Raw genomic sequence first — 22078 nt, 5'->3', positions numbered from 1 at the left:
TTTTAATAAGACAAGACCACACTTATTTTCATTTGTTTTGGGGTTTTTGTTAGTTTTTTTTTTTCCGCAAAAACAAACAAACAAACAAACAAAAAACCTAAATAACTAAAATGACTCAAATAAAAGCATTGGTTGTATTTATGGCACTAAAAAATCTAGAAAAACATGCATCTTTTCTCTAAGCAGGCTTGCATCTCCACAAACCAAACTCTTATTCAGTCTTGAGGAGGGCTTTCTCTTGCTTGTCTCCATGGAAATGTTGTTAACTTGGCTATTTGGCCAAATTGAAAATGTTATTACCTTTCTGTTTCCATGGAATCATGCGGGTTACATGCCACCTTCAGAAAGTTACACACTGTACTTTTAACTAGCTGAAGATTATGCGGTAGTATTTCCTCCAAAGTATATTTATTCTTACTTTTAATTTATATATTTATATTTGTTTTCTATTATTAATAATATAAAACAGACTTACAAACTAGTTATTTATGCATTTATTTATTCTAATTGTCTATATATATATTGTTTTGTACAAATAATTTATTTTATTGTCTCCTTGCATATGTGTGTTTATATTTAATCATTATGCATTAAAGCCTGTCTTCACATAGCGCCCCCTACCTCTCAGAGCACACACACATGTATTCCTGATTCAAATGAACCACACAGTGAAGATTTTGTGCCTTTATTCAATGGAGTCCATAAAAAATGAACATTGCTCAGATGTGTCCACGTGTCCACATACAACGACCAGGCAGCCGCAACACGAGTCACACTTCTCACTTGTAACGTATTGCAATACACATATCCTTGACGCTTACTATAGAATGCGATTGCATGTATAGTATTGAATGTTGCCAGCACATATAGGCTCACGACAGTCACCTTTGCATACATCACTCAGCTTGACTTTACAATTATATATATTTCTCAGCATTGAACAAAAATATCAATTTCTTAAGTTCGACCTTAACTATTTTTTCACCAACAGCCGTGCATTCATAGCCACTCTGCTATCGTAAATCTACCACATTCAAACTAATAAAAACTCCAAACTTGGCTTTAATTGCACTTAAATAACAGCCCCCTACAGGCAGAAATGTAATACTATGAGTGACTTGTGTAACAGGAGAGTAGGAGATAGCCGTGGGATGTAAGGCCGTATTGGAAATACAGTTTTTGGGTGTAGTCTAAAAAAATGACCCAAATCCGCCAAATCTATGGAAAAGCCAAGGAGATCGCTTCTTTCTGGGGTCAGCCTCTTTTAGCCACATCTTCTTCCTCTTTGTGTCATGTCCTGTGAATATGAACAAAGCAAAGATTAGAATTTAAAGTTACACACGGGAAAAAAATTGTATCTCATTTTTTTTGTTATGCGTTTCAAGAGTACATTGTATTTTCAGAGCCTGGACAAAATAAACTACCTTTAAATCATACTGCATGGACATAGCTAAACTGCTAACTGGCCTGTTCCAAATAGGAAGTGAGCATGGACACACTTCAAGCTCCATCATCTCTGTTTTCCAATTTATTTTATATTGAAAAAAAAACATCACCCCTCTCTCCATAACTGTTGCTGTTAGCCTCGTCATTTTGTCCTTAAAGTGTTCCTATTAACTCACTCTACATGACCCTGCTGTTTTTATTTCACTATTTTGTCTGTAAAATCAATTCCTAATATGGAACCCGGCTCCAAATTTGCCTCTGTCACTGCAGCCTCGGTAAGCTTTACTTGACTGGAGCCAACGCTATGAGTGACGTCACAATCCTTTAGTCCACTTCTTTATACAGTCTATACTTGCAACTGCAAATGGAACTGAAAAAAGTTGAAGGAAGAGTTGATCATGTGTCACTTGTAAGTTTTAACATTTGATCAGCAAATAATACAACACTGCTTTTGTTGAAGTATCAAATATTCACTTCATGCACATATCTGAATTTGCTCTTGCTTACAACATACAAGTCTCAAGGTGCGCTTTGTAATCTTTTTGGCAGAGGGTCTGCCATCTGCTTGTCTCCATGGAAACGTCATTGTTTTGCCTGGAAGGTTCCACATTACGGCATAAAACATACCTATTTCCTTGGAGCCAAGCAGGTCACGTCACTAAATCTTTGGAGAGGCATGCCCACTTACAATACATGTTTTTCAAGGTATTTTTGAGCAATAAAAACACGAGTAATTTAATAAAAGCAAAGTACAGTTTTTTTTTTAATGCCATACTGAGGAACTTTCCGGCAAAGCAACAACATCTCTATAGAGACGAACAATGAGAAAAGTTCACACAGTGCACCTTTACATTCAAATAAGTTATCTAGACATCTTTATACTCATGTTATATTTAAGAAAGTGCTTTATTTGCCACTCAGCAGCAGTAGTTAAGCTTTCCTCTTGCAGACCCCACATTAAGAGTGCCTCATGTCATCTCTGCACAAAGAGAATTAAGGCTTTTGTTTGCGTCGCAGCGGGGACCCAGCACTGCCAAATCAAAGCTTCTTTACCAAACTAACGAAGGCGCCATTACGGACCATTCACCAGGCTTGTTGTGGAGATAATTGCTTGTCTTTCTCCGGCTGACGTCGTGACCGGGGGAAGAGAAATAACCGCGACCTCTGACCTTTAGTGGTTAATGCGCAGCAGAACAGAGCAGGCTAATGAACACCTCTGTTTTCAGTGTTTACACGTGACAATCAGAGTGCCATGCGGCCGTCTCTGTGCAGACACACTGACGAGATATGATTAAGGAAAATGTGCAAAGTGGTTTATTTGTGTTCACATAATTTCTGTTAATTCTAAATGCACTGTGAGGTAATCAGTGCCCCGTCAAATACTGTGCGAGTTTGCTAAGTGGATATTAAAGGGCCCATATTATGCTATTTTCTGATCTGTGTTATAATGTTGTTTCTTCATCAAAAACAGACCTGGAGTTGTGTTTTGTTTCACTCACATATGTTTAACACACGAACCCTGCATATTTAGGCTGTGTCCTTTTCTCAAACAGAAAACACTCTGGTCCACCTTGTGATATCATGTTACAACATACAGGAAACAAACTTTATAAAGCTTTACAAGAATAATTTGTATAATTTTAGCCCTGAAATTCTCTACTGAGCAAAAGGTGAAAGGTGTTAATTTGAAAAGTACCTCTTCAGGACATCACAAGATGGAACAGAGCATTTTGAGCTTTAGAGAAATTGACAAACTAATAATAAAGAGTTACACAAACATGTGTGAATGAAGCAAAAGACAGCTCCAGGTATGTTTTTGAGGAGGTAACAACATTCTAACGTGACTTAAAGCTCGCAAGAGTAAATTTTGTGTAATATATTCTACCTTTAAAGAGCATATGACAGGTTAGATTACTAATTTCACAAAAACATAGTTAACATCACTACAGTATATTGTTACAAAAAAATCTTGTCGAGTTTTTTCACATTTTTAAATGTGAAAGTTAATAATTTTATTTCCTGGTTGGACATGGGGGGCAGATATGACATACATAGAGGTAATTCCACAACTCTTACCTAGAAACAATAATGTTAACAAGGGCCAAAACTTACAGAATAGCTTTGATTAAACTAATACTGATAAACTAATAAACTAGGAATTTTCCATATTGATGACATAGCTAGAGGTGTTCTGTTTGAGAACTCGGTACTATGTCCTGATACTAAACCAAGTAATAATTAGAAAAACATGAAAACCTGTCATGTGCATGTTAAATATTTAAACAGCTTTAGTTGCAGATTGTCAAAACTATCTTGTAGAACTGAACACATTTTGGTAGAATTCACACTCTTTATAGCCCTTTCTTATAGACTGAAAAAACTATTTTTAAAACTCTATGGGTAAAATAACATCTCTGAAGCGATTGCAATTCAAATTACCAACAAGATACCTCACCCCTGCCTGCATGAATGTATGTGCATGAGGGATTTGTGATAGATAGATAGATAGATAGATAGATAGATAGATAGATGCAGAGGCTTTAGGAGCATAATAGCAGCCATGTCATTGTGAGAAATTAAACTACACAATGGACTCAAGTAAAATATGCTTGGGAAGCTCTGAAGCGTAAACGAAATTCAGTGTTTTTCGAATTATCACTTGTATCACTTATTTGCTGGGATAATGCCTAAATAGTAAATAGTTATCATAGTTTGATGTCAGTTTGTGTAAAAAGGTTAAGAAAAAAGTACAAAAATACAAAAAGTAGCGCTATATTCTAAAACAAAAACCTCTACCGGTGTCGACACTGAAATTCCATTCAAAATGCAGAAATAAATAACATGCAAGGAATACTTTTTTCTGTCAGTTTAAACCTCCATTTAAGAAAATAAAATGTTTGTCTCTATTTTTTATTTATCTATTCATAACTATTAAATTTACACAGCATTTTGACCTTGTTAACATCATGGTTGCTAGGTAACACTTATGAAATTCCCTCCAACCAGGAAATAGCCTACAATTATAAGGTTTACCATAATAATAATAATAATAATAATAATAATAATAATAATAATAAAAAAACTAAAAAAAACTATCCAAGACTTTGACTGAAATGTTAAATAAAATAATATAATTGATGGGTTAGTGAAATGACTAGTCCAACCTTCCACATGCACTTTAAAGCTACATTGTGTCACTTTCCTGTGCCTGTTACGCTCATTGGATGTTGCCTTACCTCTGGTCGTGGCATGCTCCTCCTCCTCCTCTGACGGGTTGTGGGCGGAGCTTCGCAGGTGCCTCTGATGATGCGAGCCAGTGCTGGGGAGGGTGTTTTGTCTTCTCCGCCGAAACTCGTCCTCCGGGGGGTCTTCCGTTCCAATCTCTGTGGGTGAGAGCAGAGCAAAGGGTGGCTGAAAATGAATCACAGACAGGCCTATATCCCCCCACTGTCTGCTCGGGCTGCACAGGGCCTGGGGTGCAACATCCTCACTTTTTAGATCTTCATTTTTTTTTTTTTTTTCTTGTGCTGTGCGAATTCGGCCACGCTGACAAGAAATGTGCGATGCAAGAAATGAAAACACATTACCTGCTTGTGACCCCTGGAGCAGTTTGACACAATGCGTTCAGACAGGGGGGAAAACACACATAAACACATCTATTACCGCTAGTGCAAATAGCTATATTGATGTAAACAACAAAACATGAAGTTGAAAAGATTATTCTGAAAAGCGCTGCACAATCCCTCCCTCTGTCCGTCATTCATATTTCTGACTTTATTGTGATTAGTCATGTAAATAAAATGAGATTTGGTTATTCTTTTCTCTAATTTACATTTATATTGAATTAGTGGCAGTCAGGGTGCTGGAGAAGAGGGGGGTGGGGGCATAGTAAGGGGGGCTGGACTTATTATGCTGCGAGATTACAGGCAGATCTCATCGCCATTGTGTTGTGTAATTAAGGCAGTGGAGGGGAGAAAAAAGGGGGCCAGATGCTAGCCGTGCTGAACCTGCTCCTGTTCAGAGGGAGAGCAGAGGTGGGAGAGGAGGCTCAGTTCCAGCCTGTGTGCGTGAGGCTGGATTTAAACTAATCACAAGTAGTTAGAGACATTGCTGCTTTATATTGTGTGGATGTTGAAATCCTCAATATTGTATCGGGCATTATATCAGTAACTGTATTGTAACTGTATGGTATCGCAATCATATTGTAATCAAATCATGACAAAAATGCATTGCCCCAGGAAACGACTGAAACAAACAGTAGTTTAAATCATATATGTATCCAAATCATTAAAATATCTTTATGATCAGTAGCAACATTTAGATGAGTCTTTTGCACATCACTTAAATTTGCATGAAATGTAACTTTTCCTGTAGAGGAGCTGTCGTCTCCATGGAGATGTCATTATGTTGTTTTACCAATCTCCATGAAGAAAGGTGGGTGATACCACCAGGCCTAGTTGCTAGTCAGATCTGTGGAGAGGCAACTCTACACACAGTAAGATTATGTTTTACACATGCTATTTTTTTGCCATCTGTTATTGAAGAAATGTGAAATAGGTATAGGTTAATGCCATACTGTGGAACACTGGAGCAGTGGCCCTATCGTGCCTGAACCTAAACTGAAAATCATTTAGTTCAGGAGTACTCGTAAATGCTCTTCACAGTAAGCCACTAAAACCATCTCACAGTGGTACAGATCACCAAAACCATCTCACAATGATACAGACAACAAACATATTTGTTTTTTTTTTTACAGATCTAATGTTGCTGCCCCGGGCCTTCTTTTGGAATGACACAAATAATTTTTCTTCTTGAGCAAAATGGATAATTTTCTCCTTGGCTTTTCACTACTCTTGGAAATGACATAATGGTACTAATTATTTTCCTGAATAACCTAACAAAATAACCAAAGAAATATGAAAACCATCCAACACTGGATCTGACTATAAATACCCATTTTAGCAGAGAGACGATATGCAAAAAAAAAAAAATTCTGTCACAATTTTCTAGAGCCTAGATCACAATTTATGCAGTAAGTATCTTTATATAGCCTATGCCATTAAGAGGTAACTCAAACCATCTGCTGCTTCAGAGAGCCCACACTTCACTGTGGCTGGTTAAAGCCACCCGTCACTCAGAATAGTGACTGAAAGAAAAAAAGTGTAATAATTCAGGTATAATTTACATACTCACTTCACAGCACATATTTTGTAGGGTACCTTGAGCTTTTAAAATATAGACCTTCATAAATGAAACCTATTGTCCAACCCGACACTTGAAGCAATTAATTCATATGCGAGATTTGAGAGCACTTAAAGAGACAAAAACATGACTAGATTATTATTCCCACTGCATGCCCTTCTCATCAGGGGTCACCCTTTTGTAGCTAAGGTCAAACTTGCCAAGCGTTTACGGTTTGTTTACTCCAAATAAAAAGTGTGATTTATGCTATTGCAGGCCCCAGGCTCAAATTCCCCCCTTTTCAACTTTGCAAATCAGGTTATTATAAATCCCTCACTCAATCAGGGCAGCACAGAGGTGACCCTGCCCAGAGACACCCTTTTGGATTGGTTTAAATGAACAATTGTAAGCTTTGCCCTCAAGACTCCTGCTTCTCTTTTCTCTATCCATCTTTGAAAAAACAACTAATCCCAACCTGTATTTTCCCATTCTCACACAATCCGGAGATGCTATCAGTCCTGCTGTGTGGGCCAAGTTAGATGGCTGGATTATAGAAAGAACATGTGACTGACTGCCAAGGTTGTGTGCACGCTTGTGTGTCCAGCCTTCTCCAGAGAGGATCAATATGCACCCCACTTACCTGTGTGATAAGCTTCCAAGTCCCCTAATCCATTATCACTTAATTAATTTTAGCTAAAAACAATATCAAAGGGCAATACTGTCATCTTTTAATAGGCTTGTATTGTTGAATCTGTTTAATACAGTGCAAGATCTTTTCATTTGCAGCTATTGTCTCAAGAGGAGCAGCTATTTATTAGTCAGAAGAACAATTGGTGCTTTTCAGATAGTACAATGTGATGACGTCATACTCCCAAAAGGGAGTATACAGTTTTCCTTAAAAGTTACAATGTAATGAAAAAAGGAAAACTACAGATGCTGATTCTGATCATTTCTGTAGCCTATTAATGAAAAGGACATTGAACTATTTATATTGCAACAGAAAGTGGCATGTCAACATAGGCTATATGCTAATAAGCATAGAACGTTGTGAGCTAGGAATTGGCTTAAAGTGACCATTCCAATTTTTAAAGACTACAACTACAACCAAGGATAATAACGAGGGATAAAATATATGCATCCCTATGACGGTGCCTTTGTAATCCAAGTGTCCCTAGTTCTCAAGGGCCTTTTCACAGACAAGAGTTAGATAGCATATATTGTCACAATTTCCAAATAGGCTATTGATTTACATTTGTACTTTCAGCCAGTTCAGCAATTTTCAGCAATAGCCTAAATGTTTTAGTAGGCCTATTTTTCTCAACACATTATGTTCTGATTAACGTCAGTTTAATGCAAGCCTAGTAGGCAGACTGTACATGCTATAGAAGGCTCATCAGTGTAGTTTTGTAAAGAAACAGTGACACCGAGTGGTGACACCTCAAAAAAACACTTAAGGTCACATGTGCTTGTTCTATCAATATATTTCCAGCAGAGGACGCCCCACTTCTATATATAGCCGAGGGTCTGTGCCTCACTTCGTGTAAAAAGAAACAAACATATTGCAAATATAGAATATGCAAAGTTGGCCTACTACTCTATGGGACGGACGTTGTCAAATTACTTTGATATGCCAACAAGACGTTCTTGGTGAATAAGCCCTATCCGTAGCCCTGTATTAGACCTATTTTACTAATTTTGAGGGCACTTGTTTCCACTAAGGTTAATAATTGACGCAAATAACAAATGACAAAAAAAATCACCTCTCTGACGGTAAATTGACAATTGCTTATCGTCAGTTTATATACGATGAGTAATTATCATAGGCCATAATCCTTGCGCTGTAAACTTGCTCAAGGACAGGGCGGATCAAGAAAATCGTGATTGGTTTATGGCAGTTCTGTCACTTAGCAACAGCACTGCGCAGGCGCAGTGTCCCCTCACCGGCCTTCTATCGCTGGTCTAATGAAATTGAAGAGAAATTACTGAGTTGTAGATGGAATATTATGTTAACAGTTAGAGATGAGAAGAATTCTTCGAAAAATGCATTTAGTTACAGAATACTCAATACCTGTATTATTTTTTACATATTCGCATACATCGTCCAGAGTACTGTATTCTGAATACTTGGAATACTTTTACAGCGAGTTGCATTTAAATTGTAATGTAAAAACGCAATATAGAATAAAAACAGCTTAATACTTATTTAACCGTATGTTTTGCATTTCCTATCTATGACCGGAGTAGTAAAATCACAAAATCAAATCATTTACAACAAGAGCTGTGTTTTGTGCGCAGTTTTAAGCCAAAATTGAAAGTAAAGGTGCTGAAATAGTTACTTAAAATTAGTCTTCTAAAAACGCATTCTCGGTAGGAAACATGTATTCATTTACTTCCCAACACTTGTTTACAGTAAATTGGACATAGCCTATAAAGGGCAGGTTACTAACGCCTTGACGCATTCAGCCTCTCCCTGCACGTCCTTTTCTCCTATGTCTTTCACACTTGAGTCTCTAAAATATGCGGCGTGGTGGATTGAGTAAATAAACCAGCCCCGAGCACATTCCTCAAGAAGAACACACACTATCTTCTCTGTACACGCTGACCCCTTAGTCAACCGGCAGTGTTGGGGAGTAACGGATTACATGTACCGCCGTTACGTAATCAGAGTACAAATTATGAGTAACTGTATTCCGTTACAGTTACTGTTTCAATGAGTGGTAATTGGATTACAGTTACTTTGCTGAAATAAGTGGATTACAAGGCTTTATTTTCCTGTTTTCACATTTTGTGCTACATCCCATTAATTTATTTTTTTATTTCGGTAATTTCACTCATTGCCTGAAGCCCAAACAGAATACGCGCAATAAGAGCGATGTAAACGTCATGTTAAAGTTGGCGGTGTCAGTCACACAGTGGAAGCAGCAGTGCATTGGTAAAAACGCATTTGTGTCTTGGAAATTCTTCTCCCGATGTGAGATATATATAAAAAACAAAAACAAATATAAAATCGCCTACAACTTAAATGTGAAACAGGAGCTACTGGCACTGGTGAAAACAACCTGCATAGACTCATAATATCTGCACTACTGTCCTATAATGACCTGCGACATGAGGGGACGTGCACACAAACACACACAAACACACACAAACACACACACACCTTCATCATCGTCATCAACCTGAGAACCCGCGGACCACGTCTCCTTCCGTAGTTACAGTGCGGACACCGCCGTCTCGTGCGCCGCGTGTGGACTGTGTTTTCTCGCGTAAACCGCGCTTCCTCCTGTGCGCCTCTAAACCAGGACTAAACCAGGACTAACCCAGGACTAAACCAGGACTAAAGCAGGACTGAACCAGGTTTAAACTAGGACTAAACCACGACTAAACCAGAAGTAAAGACCTGGTCTAAAATCAGGACTAAACCAGGACTAAACCAGGTCTAGACCAGGTCTAAAATCAGGACTAAACCAGGACTAAACCAGGTCTAAACAACATGACACCTAACAGTAGGTTGACATAATTTAAGGTGATCTCATATAAAAAATAATTTCTCTATCAATAATATTTTTTAATATGGTGAAGGAAAAACTTATCTTGTTATTGTCTTTTAACAGACAAAACCTCTTATATTAAGATATCATGGTCTTTGTTTCTCTACAGCAAACAGCTGCTTATTCATGGAGACTTGGGCTCAGACAATTTGAAGACAACAAACAAGAATTTTCAGGATGTGGTTGCTACATTCATGTCGTTTAAAAAAACATGACAATATCAAGTAATCCAAAGTAATCAGATTACATTACTCACTTTAAGTAATTTAATGGATTACGTTACAAACTACATTTTGGGGTGTGTAATCTGTAATCTGTAGGGGATTACATTTTAAAAGTAACTTTCCCAACACTGTCAACCGGGAATATGGACTCAACAGATTTCGCCCAGTCAAAGAGGCTATTAAGCATCACTTAGTAATAATTTCAACTAAGAAATCCAATTTGGTGATTCGTTTAAATGCCAATGAAGTTAGTAACCAAAAAGGGCTAAGGACACAAAATCCTATCAAGTTCGTGCTCACATCAGTTGATAAAAGCCTAGAAAAATAATTAGGCTTACCTGATTCTTTGCTGTAGAATTACAATGTTTATAATCCTCTGAAAATCACAGGCATTAGTGGGTTAAGCAAGCATGGTTTGAGATTATGAGTTGCGAGAAATTTTAAACAAAGCAGTGATTTTATTTTATTTTGGCGAGCAGTTGTTTTAAATGTGAACAGGCATAAGCACTCATTCATTTGGTGAAGAAAATTCACACAAGCAATCAAAAAACTACAGACACCAAGCAAATGCAGTAGCATTTCCACAAGATGAATCTGAAAGTTTATTCACTCTTAAATTATTATTATTTTATTGTACAAAGAATGCAAAAAACCTCTGTCTGTCCGTTAACACTGTTGAGGTGAACATGGGCTGTTAATAGTTACGAGTGAAAATAAAAAGCAGCCACCTGAAATCACAAACCATGCAGAAACACACTTGAAAGTAAGAAAATGCACCTTCTCATATTAATTTATTAATAACCTATATCAAAGAATGATGACAGCTAACAGGTTAGCGATGTGCATTTCAAGTTAAAGAGACCGTGATGGAGTGGTTAATTTGTGGACACTAGTCAAATGAAAACTGAAAGAGGCCAAAGATGACATGCTTCTGCATACAGCATCATACAGTATCACATCTTATGCACCCTGTTTTTGCATATGGTAGAAGTTAAAGCATAAATCCTAATAAGAGAAAATATCCCTACACGATGTTCCCCCAAACAATGGAATAAATACAAATATACGTAACTCTTGAACATCTGTCCGTGTTCTATTAAAATGAGAAAATTTTCTTCAAGATGAGGTGAGGACAGAGAAAAACAATCCAAGCAGTCACTGGGGGAGTTTTTCCATGATGCTTTGTTTAATTACTTGTTATCCAGTCTTAGCATCTGCTCCTTACCATTAACTGTTAAAGATTTTAACTGCCCATCCTCCTCCACTTCTACCCGCTCCTGGCCGTTTTCCACAATCCTACCGCAGAAAATAAAAACATGTTATTACAAGTAAATCTAAAAATATTAAGATTTCAAACGCAGCTGGAATCTTCCATACCGTTTTGTTGTGATTTTTCTGCCGTTTATGAACTTCGTAGAGGTTGACACGGATCTATAGTTTCCCATCCCTCCTCCACCACCACCACCACCACCACCACCACCACCACCGAACGATGAAGATGAGAACGATGTAAAGCCTCCGCCCATATTGCCAAAAGAACCAAAATCTAAAAAAAGAACAGACAAAAAAAGAAAATACATTTCTAAACTAATGCAGTGGCATGGTGTATGACATTATTCTTTGATAAATATTACAGTATTTTACCAATATTGTACCATAAGGTTAACAGACATACTGAGTGATTAGGGTAGCAGCAAGTCACCCACCACTAATGCTTATAATATCATTCCAATATAAAAACAAAATATCACTGCACCTGAATCAAATGATGAGAAACCATGATGTCCAAATGCTGGGAACCCTCCAAACCCAAAGACAGAGCCCCCCATGGGATGTCGGCTGCCTCCTCTGTGTCGACTGTGAAAGCCCCCAAAGAAGTCATCATCATCCCCTGCACAAAAGCAAAAACACATTTGATAAACTTCCTACTTGCACTGTTTTCTAATACAAGTAACATGTACAAACTAATTTTAGACCATTAACAGCCCTACAGATAACGTTGCTAATTGTGCTCCATCAATCTAGGTCGTCTCAGTGGGACAGAGACGCTGTAGCACTGTTTGCTAAAAAGTCTCCTCCATCCACCTTGAACAGAGCACCGGCTGTTCTGTGCACTTAAATGCTGTAAAACACTACCTGCATTATTATGACACCAGCCAGTCAAATAAAGAATGATTTTGTCTGAACAGAACAGGACCAAGGCACATTTGATCACATGTGTACATCAAGTTAGTAACATTTAATTCTAAATGTATTATACTGGGTCATACAGAAAAAAAGAAATATACTCTCTGTGGTTTCTAAGATAATCCTGTAGTTTAAACTTCTACAAACACTTTCTTAAACACATTTAAGCCAAAGTCATCACTCAGGGTTACTGAACTTGAATATGTTTAAATGTGCACTTTGAAATTGAATCAAAAGGATTCATTTGTATGTTTCATGTTTTAGGTCACTCTAACTCCTTCCTGCTATGGATGCCATTTTAAGGATTTTAGATTAACAATTAAAAAATAATTATTTTGAATGGAGATTTATTGCTTTGCTAAAACATTTTTTAATGCTATACTTTGTATCATTCTAGGCAAAAAACAAAAAAACCCAAACAAAAAACATTGCAATAAGCAGGTGGCATGCCCTCCACAGATACATCCACTGGCATAGTGCACCATTATGACAAAACTGGGTTATCTGTGTCTAAAAACAAGCAATCTTGTTTTTTTGCTTGTGAGTGTGCCGTGTGTGTGTGTTGGCTGAGGGTCCTTCTCTTCATGTGCATTAGTTCTCTACAAACACTGGGCCCTCCCACTGCTCTGCTGTCTGCTCTGACAAGGGACAGTGACAGATCCACTGGACCAGCTGCTGCTAACCCACACTGCTCAAACCCAGGGCTTGACATGGTTTTAAACATGTCCAGCCTTTCCAACTTTAGTAAGGGAACGAGAAACAAATTAAAAATAAATGTCTCATATCCTGTTGCAATCTAGGCACAATAAAGCAGTCTCAGTCTAAACAAAACTTGACCTTTAGTTTTCAGATGGCGTGGACAACTTTATGATCAATCTTTATAAGAAGATACACCGTTCTTTAGAATACACATTTCCACTGTGATCTAATGTGATTTTCTAACTATCAGAACTTAGCACCAAGCATGTTTTTGACACACGGGTCCACTCACACTTGCCTCTATTACATCTGCTTTGTTTTAATACGGAAGCTATTTTTGAAAGCATTCCAGTAGAGTGATGTAGATGGTCAAATCTATCCTCCGCCTGCGTCTGAACTCCATATTTAGAGCTCTGTGGGGTGAAGTACACATGCCTTCCAATCAGCCGTTAGCTGGACCCAGACGAACCGGGGCAGAGGCTAATGTTATTTTTCTGTACAATACTACACTGTGTTTATCAGTGGAGCTGCTGACACAAGCAGTAAAAAAAAAAAATCACTTTAAGACCACTCCTCCTGTATTCATGTAGTCTTCAAATGTGCCTATGTTAAAATTTATAAGCCTATACAATTGTTTATTCTCATCAATACTGAAAAGGTAGGACAAAACTGTATCTTCCTGTGATAGTTTTAGAATGATTTATATCAGAACACATATTGTGACCATATGGTAAACTTGGTAAATGGTAAAAAAATGGTAAAAAAATATGGTATGGTAAAAAAAATATGGTATGCTATGGTAAAAAAAATAAAAACCTTTAAAAAGTTTCTTTATCTTCTGGTATGGGAATTGGCATCAACACATGTATTAAATATTTTCCTTACTATTGAAATCATCTTCAAAATTTTATCAAGACAAACATTGTAGAACACAAATTAAATTCTATAACCCTGGTCCCCTATGTCTCACATCTCTGACTACACCTTTCCATTTCTACATCCTGTGATTTCCCACTACAGTCATGTGGAAATGTTCTTAATGCCAGACTGGTAACCTGTACGCTCTCTTCTCTCTCTTCTCAGAACAGAACTCTAGTCAAAAGTGCTCTAAATTTCATTAGAAATATTTCTATCAATAGGTTAAGGGCAAAGTTCTATGGTGCTTTTTCCCGTTTAAGTGAAAGTGAAAATGCAGATACAGTTTATGGTTAAGATCTCCATAAAAATTAAGCCTACTAATTAAATCGCTATAATGTAAAAGGCGCTATAATGCCCTTGGTCAATATATAATAACATTGGAAAACTATAGTAACTATGGAGCACAGTTGTTATTTTAGGAAATCACAAAGATGCCAGTTTATAGGATATGGGATTAATAAAGCAATTTTGCAGCCAGTCCCAAACAAAAACAATCATCTGTAACATTTGTTTGATTTTTGTTTTGTTTGGATAATGCTTTAAAAATTTTAACTTGCTTATAGTTGTCCAACAACCATTTGAAATTTTGCGTAAATGTGACCTATAATTGCAATGCAACAATACAGGTGGAGCGGTGACAGAGCTCCACATCCAGCAGTGAAGTCAAGTGTTTTTATACAGCTGACATTTAGAGGCAGTGGCCTCCTGATGTGAGCCATGTCAATCTACGCCACAGGCCTGCATCAGGCTTGAACAATGCAGTGCACTACGGAAAATGTAAGGATTATTATAACACACTTACCAAAGAAATCTGCAAATGGATCTCTGCCACCAAAGAATTCCCTGAAAACGTCTTCAGGGTTACGGAATGTGAAGCTGCTGCCGCCAAAGTGATCATAATGACCTCCTGAAAAAGAAAGAAAGAAAGTTTTGTTTCATTTAAAACTTTTAAAGTAACAAAAGTTATACATCTAACTATGGTTCTATGAATCCCAAATGACTACCCGATGCAAAGTTGCCTATGCAAATGCAAAGGGAATTTTAAGCTAAACTACTCTTGAGTACCTTTGCTTTGGCATTTCATGTTTTAGAACTTAAAATAATGACCATGTATAAGATCAGACATTATTTTTCAGCTTGGGCACTCCTCACATTTAAATCTGGTGTAGCTCCATTGAGGTTCAGAGGCAAAAAACTTTTTACAGAGGATTACTGAAACCAGTGTGAATAAAGCAAAATACATTTCCAGGTATGTTTTGATGTGGGAACAATGTCATAACAGAAAAGTCAATAGAACGTGTCCCTTAAGAGATAAGGCACAGACTGGGGTCCTTATGAGTCACTTACCTCCACCTCCTCCCCCTCCTGAAAGGCCTTCTTTGCCGTACCGGTCATAAATATTCCTCTTGTTTTCTGCGACAGATGAAGATAAAAGACAGATAAACTTGAGGATACTGCTTAGTGTTTAAAGATTAGATTGTTCTGTAAAAAGATTTAGGACTTTCAGAATAGTCTTGGTTTGTAAATGTTGCATGAGAAACAACATTCCTGCTTCATACTAACATACATTAATGACTCAAAGTCACCAGAACATGATAAAGATATTTGTCAATAAGCATGTTGTGCAGTCCTTGTGCCAACACCATAGCTTTTCTCAATGAGTGTGTGGAACATACCTTAGACGAACAACTACTAACACACTACAGTCCAAACCTTGACTAGAATTTCTCAACCTTGTTTAACTTTCTGGCTGTCACATGAAACAAATTACACTTGAATGCAACTTACAATACTACCACTAATACTGCAGCCACAGAGACTCAGGCGGTGAAGTGGTTCGATCTGAGCCACTGTATCCTAGAAACAACTTACTTAATTAACGAAATACATAATAATAAATGATCAACTGAATATCCATATAAATACAGCATCATTTTGAGATGACCGAAAAGACTCATATCTGTTTCTGATGGTGATAATATCTGATTGCACACTTACCATCTGAAAGCACCTCATATGCTTCTGACAGCTCTTTGAACTTCCTCTCAGCTTCCTCCTTGTTGTCCGGGTTTTTGTCTGGATGCCACTTTAGGGCAAGTTTCCTGTACCTGACAACAGAGCATTGGACATGTATTATTTTACTATTTATTGTGATAGAATGTGTGAAAGGAAAAACATAAGTAGAGCATCTATACTCTAGCATGTTAAAGAGGCAGGTTCATTGTTTGAGTGAAGCATAAATGACAAAGACAGAGCCCAGTGTCATCGAGGTGCAGTGTGCGCGCACAGAGGCGTCCGCTGCATCAGCACTTTGTGCAAAAGCAGCAGTGATTCTGGGGCTGCAGGTCGCACAGACTCACAGTCCATCTAATCCAGGACTCCACAGTTGTAATCTGTTTTTGTTCAGAATCTGTTTGTCAATAGTTAATTTGACACAGTGCAAAAGTAATGCTGTCGCACCTTTGTTTAATCTAAGACAGGAATATTCAATACACTACATCAAAACCATGCAGTCTTTGATTATTTTCAAAGTCTATTGTTACTTTCAGTTTCAGAATTCAAGAAGTTTTAGAGTTAAGACTTTGAACAAGCTGCTCAGGAAAAGCAGGCTGACAAGATAATAATCTCCTTTTATAATCACACATGAATGATAAAACCTAGATTTTTATGATGACATTTAATGACAATCTACTCAACAGGTTCGGCTGTAATATTCACTTGAGCCTAAGTGCATTGATTGCTCAGAAATATGTCTCAACCATAAGGTTATGTAATACCACCACAACAGTCCTCCTGTTTGACAAATCTTTCTATAACTCAGCAGCTGTTTGTGACAACACACATTTCACAAAACAGCATTAGTGCCTCTGTATTATTAAAGATGCTTATTGTTTACATTAGTAATACAAGAGATTTAAAGAGATTGCGGTAAACTGTGAGCTTAAAACAGTCTTAGAGAGAGTGAGTGAACCCCACCTCTGCACAGGTTCAGCACTGTCTTTAAAGTTAACAGTGAAGACACTGTGGCCTCTGTCTCTATTTGTGTCTGCTTGCTCAGTGTTGACCCATCATAGCTATTTAAGAACAGCACTTACGCTTTCTTGATGTCATCTGGTGTGGCATTCTTATGGACCCCTAATATCTGGTAGTACTCTCCCATGGCTGTGTCCTCTACGCGTGGCTCTGCTAAGAGACAAAAGTTCTGTTAAGACATGTTCACTGTCAGCGATAAATCCAAACAATCTTAAGCGAGCATAGCCATGTGAGAGAGTTTGAAACCGTGTAAAGGAGAGGAGGGGCAAGGACATTAAAACAGTGTGGCAATTCCCAACAATGTAATCAACTCCACTAAAATAGAGAGGGCAGCTAAATACAAGCCTGAAGAAATTACATAATAACTGGGAGATCATAACTTAGCCTAAAGGCATAAGAAAGAACTATGTTCCGCTATTGGATTTGAAGACAGATATAAACTGTTTTCATAACCTGACCTAATGGTGAAGATATGCAGTTTAAAAACTTGGAAACAAGACAGAACACGTCCAAAAAAAAGTCATGATTCTGCTGAATGGTTAATCTGCCTCCAAGTGCTCAGTCATTTTGAGAGTATTAAAACAGAACCACAATCCACTCCAATGCAATAAACAGAGAGACGTCAAAAAAGTACTATGTAAACAAAAAGGTTTGCATCTTAGAATATAAAGACTTCATGATTAAATACATTTGGTACAGGAATTACTGAATATTTGCATCAAGAATAATGCTGCAAGATTAATTGCAATTCAAATGGATGCAATTTTTGCAGTACCATAATTGTCTCAACAAAAAAATCCAGTTTTATTCTGCATAAAAAACTGCCAACTTGTAAAAACATGCTCTAAAATACGTGATTCTTGCATTAGTCATTTCATATTGTCTTTTTGTCGATTATTTTTGGCACATTTACAATGTCAAATCATATTAGACATATTAGACAAATCTAACCAAAATCGCAATGTGAAAAACCACAATTACATTTTCCCAAATAGTCCAGCCGTACAGTATTCTAGTATTCATGTGGAGAGACCTGTTATGTTATGTAAACCTTTACAAACCACTACTTTGAATATTTTTATGTAACAAATGAACCAAGCACAAGTAATGCAAAAACTACTAAAATACAGATATCCTTAAAGTGTAATTAACTTTACAATAGGTTGAGTCATCTTGAAAATGACAATTGTCTTCAGGTTCAAATTCTGCTAGTCACAATGTAGCCATAATCAGATGACCTTTATCACATTTCTCTACTATATTTTTATACATAATCCAGCATGAGATGTGGAAATGTCTACACAGAGCAGCAAAGCAAGATTTTCCCCATTGGAACAAGACTTAGAGGAGGCATGTGCTTTTAAGCTTTTGTGACTATGGTTTCACAAACTTGTTTATTTACATTTATTTAGAATTGACCGAAGGTCCACCATAAAGGAATGCACAGGTTTTCTGATCAAAACATCATCAACATTAAACATAATACATCCTTTAAATGCTTTTAGTGAACTGACAATATGGTCTCTCTGTAATGAAAAACAATGTCCCAGGTCTACTGTGCTCTGTTTGCTATTTATACCCGTGGTCTTATGTGCTTGTGTTATGGTTGTGCAAGGGGCTGGGGTTGTTTGGCCCATGGCAGTGCCAAGGAATGGTTCTTGATTGGGATGTGGAACTGGATGCGCCAAAATAGTGAAGAGATTGTCATTTCAAACTGTGTAAGCAAAGTCTATAATATCGTCTTTGTTGGTCTCCAGCCATCAGCAGACCCCACAGCAACTTGTTAAATGGACCTAGTAGCCCTCTTGTCTCTTTGTATTGTGTACATTTGTGAGAGAGTTGTGCCTACAGTGGCATTACACAGCAGCTAAGCCAGACCTAATGGATTTCTACAGAGTGATATGTGCCTCAGAGAGAAAGCTGCATGTGGGTCAGTCAGTCCAATGAAGCATCTGTGGGAGCAAGAGCTGAAGAGGTTACAGTCAAGTTTACAGTAAGCGCATTTTTGAAAGTGTATTCATGGCACACCTAATACCTAACAAAGCAACTCTCCCAGTGAAAACACATCAGGGCATAAAAACAACCAAAAGCCAATTAAAAGCTGTGACCAGGCCCCACAGAACATAATAAGAAGGTAAAACCATGAAGATGAAGTCATTGGAATAAACAACGAAAAACAAATCATATAAATACTACAAAAAATATCCAAACACACAAGATGTCACCTTGCACACATATAACTCAAGTGAATAAGCTGTCAAAATAATGTACACGTTAAGTGTTATCAAGTAAAATCCTCCAACAGACCCGCCACAGGCGGCCATAAGCAGGTGCTGATCCAGCTGAGAGCACCCAGAGGCATAACTGCCCAGCCCCTCACACACGTGTTCTACTTACAACAGTGTGGCCTAGGCAATTAGACATCTGACAAAAATCACCATGAGGAAATATTTGGAGATTTGAAGAAATTCCCTCTCAGGAGTTTGTATTCATTTATATACTAGTATACTCAATGAGTATAACAACAGAACATTCATTTAAAAAAAAAAAAAAAAGCCAGTAAAAACGTCCACGTTATTCACGATTAAAATGTAGGGTTACGTTTATTTAAGCAAGAATAAAAACTCAGCTGAACACCTACTTCAGCGGTTCTTAGCGGACCAATCAGCGCCGACCATGACTGCGTTACTATAGAAACCGCGCAAGTAAGAAACTTCCAGAAAACATTAAAACAAATTAGATATTTTATATTTCCACTAGACGTCAATACACGTCTAGATCGGTGGAAAAATACACAATAATTCACAGTTGTACATAACAAAACAAAAAAAAAAAAAAAAAAAAAAACAAAAAAAAAAACCTAGGTCTTGTCGTAACTTTGATGTTAAGCACGCAACAAGGTAGTAATGCGGCTGGCGGTTGGTAGCTGACATCATATTTATTGATCAACGTTTGTTTTACACCAAAACAGCCCAGCGTTAATGGGGTCCAAAGGCGTAGTTACAACATTTAACCTGCCCTTAAACTAAAAATAAGTACCACCAGCTGGTTGTAGTTAGACTACCGTGTGTTAGATTTTAAAGCTTTGACGATTAATGTTTCACGGAATGACCTTGTGCGTACATACAGCTAAAATTTACCGTTAGAATTATTAGAGTTGAGCAGTCGCATTGTAAGAGACATAGAATAAAACAGATTTTTCCATGACCGATTTTAGTGGAGGACATCGGGTTGCGACAGCCAAGCATCCCCAAACTGAAGCTAGCCTTATCGGGAGTGGTGTGTGCCTTTCGCGGTTCAGATCTCTTGTTTTTGTCTAGAAAGGACACGTTCTTGGTGGATATTTAGAGTAAATTAGTCCTTACCTGTAGTTGAGTAGTGGTTTGTCTGAAGGCCTGATAGCCGTCTATGCACGGAAATGCAGAAGCAGTTACGGGGGTGGTTGTTGCTGGTGGTGTGGCTGGCGAGCGTCGTATACGCAGCTGCTGCATTCAAGGGCATTCGGATTTAATAATGCTCATTTATACGTAAAAAATAAAAATAAATCATAGTTTATTTAAATTAGAATGCACACAATTATTCAATATTAGAGTAAGATAATAAACCGTTCTTGGATTTTTCACATCCTAAAACGATATTTAATAACATTAATGACCCACATTCGATAGACTCACTGCACCTATTACTTTTCTGGATTTTCCTGAATACAGCGCAAAAGTGAGTGAACCTTTTGCAAACAGGATGATTGTGAATAATTGTCAGATCGTTATGCTTTTGTGCACCTTTACGCTTTTAACTAACTATAGATACTGGATTCATATTCTTTTCACGTTTAAGGCGAAAGCTCGAGGCTCATGTCATAGCGTAGCCTTAAGACGGGGCTTTGTGCGCCATCTGTCGCCCTACATAACCCATCACAACATAACCCTCACCTTCACCACTGACTACGACCTGATCAGGACCATCTGAGGACCGTCAGGACATAGGTGTGCCTGTGCCCGCCAGGTTTACTATTTTGTCGATTTTTTTTTTTTTTTTTCTCGTTACGTAGTTCTTGTTATTGTGTGCCCCTTAAGGGCTGACCACCATATAGCCTAATTAAATGAAAAATGAAGGTCGTTTATGCACATACAATGGCAGAAGCTCACACCAATCAAACAACTTAAAGAAAATTACATATGGATAAAGGATTATAATTGGCAGCCAGCACATCATTAAACTTATCATAAAAATCTGAACATTATCAGGTGACTTTTTATCGGTCTTGGGTGTCCAGAGAGAAATGTGACCATGGCCCATATCCCAACTGGAACGTCAGCAGCAGTATCCTTCCCTTGCCTTAAGACAGGTTATACACTCATACGTAGCAGTATTGCATTATTATGTAGATATGAGGTATTTGACATCTTTCATTACCTTTCCTCAACATTATGCATTTTTTTCGACTGCAAACTGGACCAACACCCACGTGCAATGAGAGTAAACGGCCAGCAGATGGAAGCCTTGTATCAATTCAGAAAAGCTAGGCTCAATCGCTCTGGACCATATGTTTCGGCCAGTATTCATTCAAGTTGGAGGTAACAGACTTTTTTACTAGTATTTGTACTGTAGGAAGTAGGCTTCCTTTTTAGTTGTGGCGTTGCATAAACAAGGATAAAAGTATAAATTAGCCACTCAAAGGTCTGTACGTACTCTAAAGTATATTACAGTGAAGATGATTCATAACATCCTACATTAACTTTGTCAGTTATAATCCATCACAAGGTAATAGTCTTAAATAAATCTTGCAGTAATTGAGATGAATCCCTCATTTCAATGACAAGTCTGGTTTTTAAGACC

The 22078-nt window shown here is 37.6% G+C and overlaps 1 protein-coding gene across 2 annotated transcripts; it reads right to left on the bottom strand.

The window, feature by feature from the left end:
* Positions 1-669: 669 nt before the first annotated feature.
* dnajb6b (DnaJ heat shock protein family (Hsp40) member B6b) lies at positions 670-20737 on the bottom strand. Of its 2 annotated transcripts, none has more exons than XM_020935667.2 (10): positions 20605-20737; positions 17302-17392; positions 16205-16314; positions 15554-15619; positions 15009-15113; positions 12159-12293; positions 11780-11948; positions 11628-11698; positions 4683-4829; positions 670-1297 (listed from the first exon to the last, which is right to left on the bottom strand). In XM_020935667.2, exons 2-10 carry the CDS (start codon positions 17364-17366, stop codon positions 1191-1193), a joined length of 975 nt encoding a protein of 324 aa, XP_020791326.1. In that variant the 5' UTR covers positions 17367-17392; positions 20605-20737; the 3' UTR covers positions 670-1190. The 2 variants fall into 2 exon arrangements, with proteins under 2 accessions (XP_020791326.1, XP_020791327.1); XM_020935668.2 differs by having other exon boundaries at positions 17302-17389; positions 20605-20729.
* Positions 20738-22078: the final 1341 nt, after the last annotated feature.

Source organism: Boleophthalmus pectinirostris, unplaced genomic scaffold, assembly GCF_026225935.1.
Source record: "Boleophthalmus pectinirostris isolate CB_2022bp ecotype Guang Dong unplaced genomic scaffold, ASM2622593v1 HiC_scaffold_15, whole genome shotgun sequence".
Taxonomy (NCBI): Eukaryota; Metazoa; Chordata; class Actinopteri; order Gobiiformes; family Gobiidae; genus Boleophthalmus; species Boleophthalmus pectinirostris.
This window is presented reverse-complemented; position numbering and strand designations above follow the sequence as displayed.

Excerpts from the sequence above, each read along its gene's own strand:
- dnajb6b (XM_020935667.2), bottom strand. The coding sequence starts at position 17,366 with ATGGGAGAGTACTACCAGATATTAGGGGTCCATAAGAATGCCACACCA. Across the intron at positions 12,294-15,008 it reads TCCATTTGCAGATTTCTTTG|GGGATGATGATGACTTCTTT; the intron begins GTAAGTGTGTTA and ends GCTTTTGTGCAG. Across the intron at positions 1,298-4,682 it reads GGAGCATGCCACGACCAGAG|GACATGACACAAAGAGGAAG; the intron begins GTAAGGCAACAT and ends TCATATTCACAG.